The sequence below is a fragment of the Mytilus trossulus genome, chromosome 13 (assembly GCF_036588685.1).
Source record: "Mytilus trossulus isolate FHL-02 chromosome 13, PNRI_Mtr1.1.1.hap1, whole genome shotgun sequence".
NCBI lineage: Eukaryota > Metazoa > Mollusca > Bivalvia > Mytilida > Mytilidae > Mytilus > Mytilus trossulus.
Genome location: NC_086385.1, coordinates 3,192,846 through 3,206,636, shown reverse-complemented (window position 1 = coordinate 3,206,636; position 13,791 = coordinate 3,192,846). Strand labels below are relative to the sequence as shown.

General features: G+C 33.2%; 1 protein-coding gene across 2 annotated transcripts; it reads right to left on the bottom strand.

Annotated features, from left to right (window-relative positions):
• Nucleotides 1-274: 274 nt before the first annotated feature.
• Nucleotides 275-7,404, bottom strand: LOC134694893 (ankycorbin-like). Of its 2 annotated transcripts, none has more exons than XM_063555999.1 (5): nt 7,281-7,404; nt 6,470-6,808; nt 5,583-5,687; nt 2,470-2,673; nt 275-1,347 (listed from the first exon to the last, which is right to left on the bottom strand). In XM_063555999.1, exons 2-5 carry the CDS (start codon nt 6,798-6,800, stop codon nt 1,142-1,144), a joined length of 846 nt encoding a protein of 281 aa, XP_063412069.1. In that variant the 5' UTR covers nt 6,801-6,808; nt 7,281-7,404; the 3' UTR covers nt 275-1,141. The 2 variants fall into 2 exon arrangements, with proteins under 2 accessions (XP_063412069.1, XP_063412068.1); XM_063555998.1 differs by having other exon boundaries at nt 7,239-7,369.
• Between the last annotated feature and the right edge of the window lie 6,387 nt (nt 7,405-13,791).

Below are 13,791 nucleotides of genomic sequence, written 5' to 3'. Positions count from 1 at the left end.
ATAAAAGATATAATTAATAAAAGATGTCGTATGATTGCCAACTCCCAACAAGACCAAATGACATAGAAGAATTAACAACAATAAACCATCACATTTGCCATCTTACTCCTATATAAAAAAAAAAGAGGGATTGACCAGTACATCTATTGTGACAGATATGGTGACACTTTCCAAATCGAGCGACGTATATATTGTGTGTATTCAGATTCTCAATTTTATTTCGTACACTCATCACAAATATTGCTTCCTGAGAGAAATCTAAGTCACTACATTAATACGACAGTAAATCTTTATATTATGCGATCCATAACGCCCTAATGCAATGTCAAAGCAGGTTTCATCTTAAGAGTCGATCATTAATTGTGCATCAACGATAACCATTCGGCAATCCTCGGTAGATTCCGCTACTGTCGGAATCGGCCGAGTTGAGACGAAAGCAACGATAAGTTCATTTCAAGTTTATATTGTAGAAACTGTTACAAAAAGTATTACATATATATAAGCATATTTATCATAGGTTAAACAAAGATAGAAGATACAAATGAAATGGTGCAATAATCAATTATAAGTCCATTGTATATTCAAATCATCGATATAATAAACATAGATATGGCTCTTATAACTAATATAAATTGTGTTCAAATCAGGCTGGATTTCGTAGATCACAAATTAAATAGCATCAATTTTCTTTTCACTTCATTATAAGCAACAGTCATGTATATATCCTATCATGTGATGTTGATAAGCACCGGTCCTACGAATGTCATACCAGGCCGTTTGAAAAAATAACAACAATTTAGGTAATGACGCCACTGATCGGTACAGCATAAATATATACAATATATTACAATCTTCATCTGTTTGAACACTAAAAGTGACTTTATTCTATACATATTCTAATCAGATAAATTCCTCATATCTTATTTCGATGTTCACGTCACACATTATGTAAATTATAAAGCGTCGACGTAAACTGTTCTATTCATTCAATCATGGTCTTTCAATGTACAAGTCTTCATTATCCAATCATAACACTTCGCACTATTCCGTTGAACGCAATACTCTCCGATTGAGCCCAAACGACAACATCTTTTTACAACCGAGTTTTGATGAGTGGCTCCATCTGGTACAAGTCACGTGGTTAGTTTGGTGCCACGAGAATCGTCGAGATCCGTGTAAGAATGACGTTACCTATGCTAGGACGTCTACAGTAGCAATCTCTTTCAAAATGAGGAACTCCTATTTTGTCCAGTATGGTCTGATACAGTTTCGGATTTAATTTCTTCAGGCTGTTTTCTGAATGATTTTCACTAATTACCCATTCTGCATCCAGGCTTACATCGTATCCTAAAACGAAACATGCATTTGAGTTATAATGAATACGTAGAGGTAATAAAATGAAGATCAAGTCAACGGCTGGTATTTCTGTACAAAGTGGTCGAGGGGATGGTTCCAGATATAAATCCCGATGATTTTCTTGTTAAAAGTAAACCCAAGAGGAAAATCAAACCTAAAACATTTGACAATTTTGTAAGTGTCAATATAGTAACCCATTCAGTGAACAGCAACATGAAGGCACTAAACACTATTGTTAAAAGATAATTTATATATAAATTACTTTTATTTTTTTATATTTAATTTGCAAATGATGTCATTACATTAATCAATACGTTGAGAATAATTTATGGTAAGACATACTTCATTTCCATGCTGTTTTTACGTAAATCATATTTATATTTGAAAATTTATAGAACTTGCGACAGGTTTAGGATGTCTTAGCTAAGATCATCTTTAGACAGCTTCGGGACGAGGTCTGAGATATGTCCTAGGATAGTCATAAGAGGATCATAAGACATGTCATAAGATATATCTTATGACATGTCTTGAATAGCTTCGTGAAACCGGCCCCTGATGTTTGTGATACTGACTGTGTAAAAACATGCGTGCCAGCTGAAGGACGCCTCCGGGTGCGGGAGTTACCGGCTACATCGAAGACCCATTGGTGGACTTCGGCTGTTGTCTGCTCTATAGTCGGGTTGTTGTCGCTTTGACACATTCCCCATTTCCATTCTCAATTTTGTTGTTTTTGTTCTTTTCATATTACAATTTATTGTTGTTTTTGTAGAGTATATATTATTGACTATTTTATTTACCGTGTCTGTTTAGTTCACGCGTCATTGAAAATATAACGGTATTTGATGAGACTGTCAACAAAGTGAGAGGGTTAGCGCTATAAAACCAGGTTTAATCTACCATTTTCTACATTTGAAAATGCTTGTACCAAGTTAGGAGTATGACAGACCTTGCCCATTCGTTTTTTTATGTAATTGTTGTTTGATTTAGCCATGTGATTATGGACTTTCCGAATTGATTTTCCTCTGAGTTCAGTATTTTTGTGATTATATTTTTATGTATTCATCAGACCAGATAAAGTTTTCCGCACACTCACAAAAAAGTAAATTTCTTTACCTGATTTTAAGATTTGTTTTATAAGTTGAACCGAAAGTTTCGTGCTGTGTAAGGCGTAAAACAAAGCTGAGTGACCCAAGCTGTCTCTCATCTGAATGTCCACACCATGTTTCATCAAATATTGACAACATTTTTCTGATCCTTGTTCGGATGCTATCAGTAAAGCACTTCGGCCAATATCGTCAGTTTCATTAATACTTGCTCCTGAAATAAATAATTGTAATTGTAGACATTTGAACTATTTGCTATTTGTTCCTAGGAATTTGTAGCAGATTTTACTTTTTCGATAAGTTCTGCTCTTAGGTGGGGCTACCATTTTATTGTTAATATGTTGGAGCTAGGGTGAAATTTGATAAGGCACTACAGAAGTTTTGAGTAAAAAAAAAGGCAGGATGACAATAAAGTAAAAAGAGTCAATAACAACTAATAAAATAAGACAGGACCGAATAGAGTTAACAAAATAAAAAAGGCAGGATAGACATTTCCAAATAAAAACATGTAGGATTTTTCATTATATAATTCCCCCCATAAAAAAAACAAACGGTACGTAGCTCTCTTATGCATGCTATGATAGATGATTCACTATATAAGTACTGCAGTCAATGTTTCATTAACTTAAGATTCCTTTGAAGAAAAAGACACATGCATATAGTGCAAACAAACTTAAAAAATGTAAAAACAATACGTAAGCTCTTTATTACAAGTCATGAAAATTCCCATAAACATCCGCGTAATATAGTTCAGGTTCTTGACCTAAAAAGCATATAGTTTCTGTTTATTCAGACTTTCCTTGAGCTAGGGATGGGATACACTAAGTCACCTCAATATATGTCACCTGTTGTTGCATATTTTGTTATCAAAATTATGCACACGTAATTAATTTTACTAAAATTGAAACTTTTCGGCGTTTCATAATAAATAGGATTACATAATTTTCCACCTTTATGACATAACACAATGACATCATTCATCTGAAGAAATGTAAACAATAGATGAAAGCGAATATGATTCCAGGAATATGGTATAGCATTCCGGGTTTGATTCCAGGAAATTGCATTTTAAGCATTCCTTTCATTGCATTTGGGATACCCTCTAAAACTTAAGTTGGTCACCTTTGATACTTTTAAGTTTTCTAAGAAAAAGTCTGTACTAAGTCAGGAGTATGGCAGTTAGTATCCATTCGTTCGATGTGTTTGAGCTTTTGATTTGAGTAGGGATATTCCGTTTTGAATTCTATTTTTGTGATTTTACTTTTTATTATTTTGGTAAATCGAAAGTATTTTTTGTTGCGATGTCGAGTTTTCTTCAGCTGCTTGGATTCTTATAAAATTAAAATTTAGGAATCGTCAAATATGACTTAAAATTTCCTTCAATGATATCCATCCGACATCAATGAGAAAGTGCGTTAAATTTAATCATGACATTAATTAGAATTACTTAAAATCTGCACAAATGTCCAGTCTACATATCCTAAATACTAAGGTGTTAAGAGGGTAGGTCAACAGAGGAACAATAAAAAGCATCAGTCGAAATATACATGTATAAACAAAACTCAGTCTGTATGACAATACACAAAAGAAAGAAAAAACGAAAAAGGATTCCACGGAACTCTGCGTCAGGCATTCTATAATTACTATCAGAGTAAAAGTCTCATGTTGACTGCAATACATAATGTCTTAATCAGTAAAAGTCTCATGTTGACTGCAATACATAATGTCTTAATCAGTAAAAGTCTCATGTTGACTGCAATACATAATGTCTTAATCAGTAAAAGTCTCATGTTGACTGCAATACATAATGTCTTAATCAGTAAAAGTCTCATGTTGACTGCAATACATAATGTCTTAATCAGTAAAAGTCTCATGTTGACTGCAATACATAATGTCTTAATCAGTAAATATAGGGACAGGAATAAAATCCTAAATTTGCAGACTCGTCAAAAAAGTAGACATGATACATAATCCTGGAAACTCAAAAAAATAAATACTAGTATCTTATTCTTGATAGTAGTATGTATTCTTGGAAACAACTTAGTGGAAAAGAAATACAGTGAAACCTATCTAAACTGAATCTCGCATAAACCGTAAACCTGTCTAAACCAAACTGGTTCTTAAACATGTTAAAGCACCGTCATATCAATTTGTATGTTTTGTGAAACTGATAAACCGATTATCTGCAAAAATCGAACTAAATCTCAAGTTCCGAAGAGGTTGGATTAAGACAGATTTTACGGTACCTTTAGTCTGAAAGCGTCAGCAAATTCTTATAAAAGTTTACTTCATTTCGAGAAAAAAAGACTGACAAATGTATTCCTTTTCTCAGATAGAATATAAATTTTGAAGACACAAATATGGGTTTGAATAAAGATAAACGACAGCTTAGGTAAACAGAACCAAAAGGTGAGACGTCGCCTGCATTAATGAAAGGAGAGTGACAAGATCAGATAGCTAAAATAAACCCAGTTATGGTGATGGATGTGACTTCATAACACCGGAACACATAAATCACTCCAGTAGACTGTACATATAAGACACAATAAATGAAGTAAATTTTCATTTGTAAGGTTCACATTAAAGTAAACTAATGAATATATATTACGACTTTAAATGAAAATGGCACATGTGGCATATGCACTTTCAAATTAGGATTCTAAAAGTAGATTACACGGTGCATATTAAGGGATGATCATTTGAATTTCGGATATTGGATGGGCAGGAAGATTTCGAAAAGTGATATCCGGGCTTGTTAAATTGATTGATACATAACTGATATTAATATTTCTGTCTTACAAAATGCAGGTAATAGTTGTTTTAAAAAGTGAAAATGATTTTCCGATCTGGCAACAGGTTGAACATGTTGAATAAACAGTCAGCACCAAACAACACTGACCTTCTCCAAAATTGTCAAAATTATCGTCCTGTTATGATATATAAAACAACTTTCCCATATTCAAATTGCAGCATGTGTATGCATTGCATGTACGTTTTAACTCCAGATCTTAGTCCTTCTATCCATCTATCCTAGTCAAATGATAATTGCTTTGAAACTTGTTCTACTAAAAAAACAACGGAATGACTAATGACCTTGACAGTTGGCCTTGACAGATGACCTACCTGCTTTATGTAGATGTTTTACTACGTCGATCTGGTCCTGATGGACAGCGACCATTAAAGGTGTCTCTCCTTGTCCGTTCTTGACGTTTATGTCCAGGTTTACAGCTGTGAAAAGAACGATCAAAGAAATGGTCAACCATTTTGTAATGAAACCATAGTTAAGTACAGTTTTTATGTAAGTTTTAGAATTCATTGGATAATATATACAACAAGACATCGGGTCTGTATAGGTGGGCCTTTATTTCTGTATTAAAAAAAAATAAGCCATTTTTATTTTCAATTCATTATACTTTTTGTCAATTATTCTATATTCTTGATACTTCAGCACATCTATTTTCTTTCTGATTCATTTTTTTATAGACATTTTTCTCTATTCTTTGTATTTTTTGCTCATTATGTTCTATTCTTTATAGCCCCATACACACCCTCATAAATGACGCGAATTTGTATTCTGTGACTAAATGAATAGACTAGTTTAGTGTTGGAGGATAGCCTATGAATATAGATTTAGTATTTTTAGTGCCGCAACGATAATGAAATGAATCGTATTTTCGTCTAGGGGTGACACATTTCACTACATGACCAAAGCAATTTGACTTACGTTTTTGGACATGATACGGAAAAATGTATTAAATAGTCGGGCATCAGTTTACATGTTAAAGGATCAGGTACTTAAAAAAGTACTTTTCTAATGTCTAGTTATAAACCGAATAAACATATACTTGTTTCTTAAAAATCATTACTTTTTTTCTAATAAAAAGCTATTTATTTCATTGAATTCAGAACACATGATATAATATTAATTTTCTCTCGGTAAAAAAAACGATAGTTGTTTTATATATATTCATTTATATTAAGATTTACATAAGATAAACAATGTCCAATACCTTTTTTAAGTAATAGTCGAATTAGTTTGAGATGTCCATTTAATACAGCTTCGTGGAGCGCAGTATCGCCGTTAACATCCTGTACATTTGGATCACAACCAGATTTAAGGAGCTGATCAGCAACTTCTACTGTTCCGAAGGTAGCAGCGTAGAAAAGCAGACTTCTCCCTTCGGAATCGACTTTGTCTATAGACCCAACAGAAGAATCAGTCGATACTTTTTTCTTTGGTATAATAACAATTTTCTTTGTCAAAGATTTCTTCTTTCTTTTCAGTATAGGAGTTGACCAGGACCTGAGACTCAATGTTGATATAGCTGGGGAAATGTTCATGTTTCTATCTGTGAAAGGAAAACATATTGACTTGCAATACTGGATGTTGACGCTTATTGTAAACTGAATATATGAGGATTTTCACTTTCCATTTTTATATTATTAAATTAAACGGAAATGTCAAGACTGTAATATCTGGAGTACCACAAGGTTATCCGCTTTCGTTTCTTTCATTAATTTTTAAACCTAATGATCTTTCAGTTTTTAATGAAAAAAAGTCATCAAAAATATGGATAATCAAGAAAGTAATTTATTTTTTCAAGTAAATTCGAAAAAAAATAAAAATAAAGGAAAGGTTCATTGGCTGATAAAAAAAAGTCCATGTTTACAGTATAATAACATTTATTTTATTAATAATATTCAAATGATTATATTACATGTTTAATTAAATTTTCAGATAAAACAGATACATGTTATTAAGATTAAACAAAGGCTTACCTTGTATATATAAATGTGTTATGTCTTACAATGACAACATACCTTGTTATATATTACAATCTGTCAGGTGTGTGTGGGTAGTCCACCGTGACCGAATCTGTTATAAAGAGTATTGATGATGTGAAGATCTACGTCGTACAAGAGCTTGGGTCATGTTAGGTGTAAAGGACACGACTTACAAGCCCCCTGCGGTTACGTGATATCATGTTGTTTATTACGTAAAAAATATCTTTTATTATTGCATGTCTGATATAAATCGGGCAATAATACATGTATAGTTAAAGGAGGATCTAAAGAACTTAAATGTTATGTGTTTAAATCATTAATTGTTATTATTATTATCATCATCATCATGATTATTATTATTATAATTATTAATATTATTATTATTATTATTATTATTATTATTATTATTATTATTATTAATTTTATTATTATTATTATTATTATTATCATTATTATTATTATTATTATTATTATTATTATTATTATTATTATTATTATTATTATTATTATTATTATTATTATTATTAGTAGTAGTAGTAGTAGTAGTAGTAGTAGTAGTAGTAGTAGTAGTAGTAGTAGTATCATTATTATTATTATTATAATTATTATTAATATTATTATCATTATTATTATTATCATTATTATTATTATTATTATTATTATTATTATTAGTATCATTATTATTATTAATAACCTTTTTATTATTAATTAATTTTTTTTATTTGTTTTTACGGATCCATGTATGTATGTGTAGTACATATTTTTCTGGTTATTGTTAATAATTTTCATTAGTATCATTAGTTATTATCATTATTATAATCATCATTATCATTATCATCATTATTATTATCATCATCATCATTATTATTATTATCATTATTATTATCTTCGTCATCCGTCTATTATCCTTAATATTATCATGATAATCATCAATATTATCATCAATATTATCATTATTGAAATATCATTATCATCATTATCATTATCATTATTATTTGTATTATTTCATTTTCTATTTAACATGTTTGCCTTATTTAGATCACTAACACATCTTCTCATTTTCAGAAAGAAAGATATATGGCAAAAGTCGATGCAATGTTAATCAGAAAAAAACGCATTAAAACAAAAACAAGATGATTAATATTTGTCCGTATCATATGTCAGATTAACAACGTCACATGTTCAGTAACCCGAATAATTCGGTCTTTATATTCCGCTACTCAACGATGGCCACAGAAGGACTGGATCATTCGGGTTGTTACATGTTTAGATCAAAACAAAGAACATTGATGATGTCCCGACCCCATTGACATTGTCCACTGTGTAGTGAAAGTTTTAACCTTCTGAACAGTCCTATAGACAATGTATAAGCAAATTATTTGATATATTTCTCAGCATTACAAAAAAACTACACAGATCACTAACATTCAAGCAACACTAACCACACATACATGTAGCCGTTGTTGAATTGGGATGCTATATGAGGAACACCGGGTAGTTACTTATTTGATTGGAAATTGGCAAATAGAAAAGTGATACATCCAGAAATCAGAATATAACTGGTTTCTATAAATTGTCATGTTTAATGTGTTTATATCTTGGAATACGCATTGTATCATATGTGCTTTGTCCAATAAAATATTTGAATAAAGTAAACTGTAAGGTAAAATATTAGAAAGCTGTGAAAATTGAAAAGAAAATCGTTGAGTATATAGGGTTTTAAATTAGTTGGTGGTTTAACACCTAGTCTCTCTTGAAAGGGATTAATAAAAGGCAATATTTGCTGCTTTTTTAATAGTTCATTGCAGCTTTTTTAAATTTTTTTTACAAATGATGACGATTCCCTCTGGGTAAAAAGCATAACTGTAGCTTAATTCCAACCGAAGTAACGAGTTCAAAACAGCTGTCATCTTACTGACATGGTACAGGAGGCATCGTATACAAATTAAATGTTTTCAGTCTTACTATACGTTGCAGCGTATTCATGAATCCCGTACCGCAAAACGGACGTAGCCCTTTCGTACTTCAGAGAGGGTTATGCCCCCAATAGTGGGTTGATCCCATTTGTATACTCATTGGCACTCACACCACATCTTCCTATATCTATAAAGTTAGTTCTTGGGAATAATGTGCATTGAATATTGAATCGCATAATCCACTGATAGACGATGATTGACTGAATCAAGGAGAATGTGAATTGGGGTTTACATAATAAAAATAATGGCCAAAGATTATCAAGAATAGAGAAAAATAGCATACAATATTAAAGAAAACAGAAAGAGGGACTCCCAATCTTGTACAACTATGATACATGCTGAAACAGCTAGGTTATGTAGGGTAATACCTTAAGTACAGGGTTTCAACTGTTCCATCGATATCATGATGAGGATCCCCTCTCGTTTCGGCGCAGTCAACGACAATTTCCAGGGTGTGCGCCGGTTGAGTTGATAAGGCAGAGCGAGGAACCAGCTAGCTTTTAAACTTATCTTCCCTCTTCATCAATACCTAACCAGAAGCCTCATATGCCTGTCTCTCAACTTTTCCAAGCTTCTTCCTACTGATCCAGTGGTCCGCAATGCTCTTCAGCTTCGTACTTTATTTGGCCTTTTTTACTTTTTTGGATAATATTCGAGCGTCAATGATGAGTCTTTTGTAGACGAAACGCACGTCTGGCGTATATACAAAATTTAGTCCTGATATCTTTAAATAAGTTTATTTAGTCCTAAGGTCCATACGACTCTCCAAAAAAACGTTTGACCAAAAAAAATCGTCTACAGCCTACCTCCACTGTAAAATACAATGTTTTCCAACTCTTCTCTTAAATGTCTGTCACCAACTCCGGTTACTTCGCTAGCTTTCTCTCATGGGCTTCTTCCAGTCTTGTTTCCCATGGGACTGTAAGGTCTACAATAATGACATGTCTGATGATTTTGTACTACAGCACAATGCTTGGTCGGAGGGTTGTTGTTATAACCTCCCTTTGGAATTCGAAGGTGGTCTCCCCCCTCAATCGTTTGCCTGCATCCCCTATTCATTTGCTGTTGCTATGATACCACTGGTTTTGCTGTTTGTTATTTGGATGACTCTCCGCCTCCTTAGATGAAGTTAATGAACTTTTGAGGAGTTAAGCCTTTTTCAACTGATTTTTATAGTTCGTTCTTATGCTGTACTGTAACACCACTATCCTAGGTTAGGGGAGGTTTTAACATGTTTAATCCCGCCATATTCTGTATGTATGTGCCTGTCCCAAATCAGGAGCCTGTAATTAAGTGCTTGTCGTTTGTTTATGTGTTACATATTTGTTTTTGGTTAATTTTTTGTACATTAAATTAGGCCGTTCGTTTTTTTACATTGCCATTTCGGGGTCTTTTATAGCTGACTATGCGTTATGGCCGTACAGTTACCTATAGTTATTATTTTCTGTGGTCACTCGTGGAGAGTTGTCTCATTGGCGATCATACCACATCTTCTTTTTATATTTGGTTCTGTCTCTATCATAGTCGTCTTTCTTTCATGTGTGTCCAACACTGCTGCCTATCTCTCGCAGGACTTGGTCATGGTGCCATGTATATCTGCCATCCTTCAGAGCTGTGCTGCAAGACGACAAGACATATTCTAGAGTATCTGGCCCACCGCACACTTTACAGCTAGGGTCTTCAATCAGTTTCCACATTGTTAGTTTCCACATTGTTGATAGTATGTCGTATACTGATCTAAGTAGAAAACTTATTTTTTGTCCGTCTATTCTCCACATCTCATGCCAACTGATCTTTCTTAGTCTCGTCATCTCCAATTTCATATATCGCCCTTGTTGTTTTATACTGACGGCTCTTACTTGTCTGTCTTTCTGTTCCCCACGACGAAATCCTTGCTAAACAAGTTCCCATCTATGTCTTGCATCTGCTGACTGCCATAGGGTTGCTGAATGTTGCCAAAACCAAAACTTCCTGATGTTGCTACTCCCACTAGGTCTCCATGTTTTAATTGGCTCTCTGCATCTTCAGAAGCGATCTTGACCACCAATTTCCTTCCTGTTCTGACATCAACAATTTTATTTTTACCTTGTCATCTTAACTGTCTATTAACTTCATGACTTGTCTGGTTTTTAGAACTTTAAACTCCTCTATGATAGAAGATAGTGGTAGTTTTGAACTGGTGCTGTACAAACCAATGCTGCTTAAACTCTTTGGAACCACAAACCATTCGTGTAAGTGTCTGTTGAACATCCTCTAGAGGTACTTCGTACATCAACAGAGGCCATGTTATCCTTGGAAATATTCCATGTTGATATCACCACTCCTTGTACTTGAACTTGACTTGTCAATAATGACCAACCACTTTCCTGTCTGTGATATCCTCTCTCATCTACACTTTATCTGTCGTTTAAGGAGTCTCTAAAGCACTTGACAAAGCTTCAAACTGGTTTGTCCATGATTGTTGGAATGATATCTCCTCAAATTCTGATCTTCCTATTCTGCACCTTTTCTTTCTTAAATATAAGATTCCTTGACTTCGAGGGCTAAATTTCTTCTGTGCCCAGATCTTGTAACATCCACTTACATTCCTGGACTGACTTTGCTGTTATTGTCATGTCATACATGAATGATCTTGTTGGTCGCTGACTGAACCTAGATGACATTGCAGGTCTTCTTGTTCATCTTTTCTGCTGATTTTACTGGAAGATTCATTTCTGCTGAATATAGAACTACTGATTAGGTATTTCCTGTAACGATTTCCACTTCTAGCCTTTTCCACGCTGTTGTATAGTCTAAAACTGTTAACCTCATTACAAAGTTATTGAAACAGTGCTGAAGCATTTCCCTAATATTGCCAGGTACTAGTATTTGATATATCTTCAAGGTTAAATCTACTAGCTTATGTGGTTTACTTCCTTAAGCGCTTGCTAGGTCTAACCACACGAAAGTGAAACGCTTTTGTTCTCTTTGGCTTCCTGGATAATCTTTGTTAAAACGCTTGTATGTTCGAGGCACCCTGGTACTCATGGCACTACACCTTCCCCGACTCTAGTGTCTGTATAATTGTATAATTTCAAGCATATATAATGTTATCCGCTTCGCCAAGCAAACACGATACATGAGCGAACGGCTATGTTATATGTAGAGCAAACACATACAATAAACATGCAATTATTTGTCTTACAGTAATAGGTATGATATGATGACATTATTAGAGTGGGTTTTTTTTTGGATGTTGTCAATGTTACATTTCATTACAAATTTTCTGTCGAACATTGAACCCGTTTACCATGTAATGTCATATAGAAATGACGGCACGTCCTATTTTCTGAGTAATATCTTCAAGTTAACGACTATTTTTTTCGAGAAAATAAAACTTGAAATGTTGAATTTAAATAAACCAATCTGCAATAAATGATTAAATGCGAGACAAAAGCGTGCAAATAAAAAAAAAAGAATCTTTTCAACCCAGAAGTTTAAATATGGATTAAATTGAACAGTGTATGCCATAATGAAATTGGTCGCACTTTATGTGGCCTTTTTAACTCTTTGGTGGATTCGATGAGTTTTTGTAGACGAAACGCGCGTCTGGCGTATATAACAAAATTTATTCCTGGTATCTATGATGAGTTTATTCAAACAAATAGCGGGAATAACAAAAAAGAAAAATCGAAAAGCAGTAAGACATTTCATCACATCAGTAAAAAAAACAAAATCAACAAAATCAACAACAGAGGCATAGTATAAAACAAACTGAACAGCAGAAAAACAAAAAAACAACAACAGAAAAACAAAACCACACGGAAAATGAAATAACAGAGAATCAAAACATGCAACAGAGGAACAAAACACCAGAGAAATAAATGAACAACAAAGAAACAAAAAACAGTATTTCTACCTGTGACGGTACCAGGATTTTCTTTAAAAGGGGCAATGACGGGGTTAAAATTTAAAAAGGGGTACTGACAGCTAAAGAAACAATTTTCATTCATAAGGGACATAGATACTTCTTTCCCCTGGCTATGATCTCTTTGACATGTGTACTAATCTCATTTGAATCATAACAAACGATGTCGATTTGTCTTCGCAAAGTGCATCTAAAATTAAGCAACTATTACAATTTTGCTTTATGACTAACGTAATGATAAAAATAATCGTATTCAATTTCCACCAGTTAAGATTATACGATTTATGTATTGTCTGTGTCTTCATCTGACAAAGACAAATGAAATGAGAGTGCAATAAGTGAACTCTCACATACAGTGAGAGTAGAAACATTGTTATCAAGGGTCAGATATGAGTCAAATGTTTTGTTGTGGTTATTGATTCTAAAATTGTTACTACCTTAAGCGTTAAAAATTTAATTTTTAGACAATTATTATGAAGGGTTCTACAATTCCCGCCCTTTACTTTGGGGGCAGAGCACTAAGTCAGTTATATAACACACACGGTAAACAGGAATTGATATCTCTTTCCTTGACATGTATTTGTAATATTTGAAAAAGAAAGTAAAATCACAAAAATACTGAACTCCGAGAAAGATTCAAAACGGAAAGTTCCTAATCAAATGG

What these genes read in the sequence shown, in the direction of transcription:
- LOC134694893 (XM_063555999.1), bottom strand. Translation starts at nt 6,800, where the DNA reads ATGAACATTTCCCCAGCTATATCAACATTGAGTCTCAGGTCCTGGTCA. An exon ending in TCGACTATTACTTAAAAAAG is followed by an intron (nt 5,688 to 6,469) that starts GTATTGGACATT and finishes TTCTTTTCACAG; the next exon opens with CTGTAAACCTGGACATAAAC. An exon ending in AAAACATCTACATAAAGCAG is followed by an intron (nt 2,674 to 5,582) that starts GTAGGTCATCTG and finishes TATTTATTTCAG; the next exon opens with GAGCAAGTATTAATGAAACT.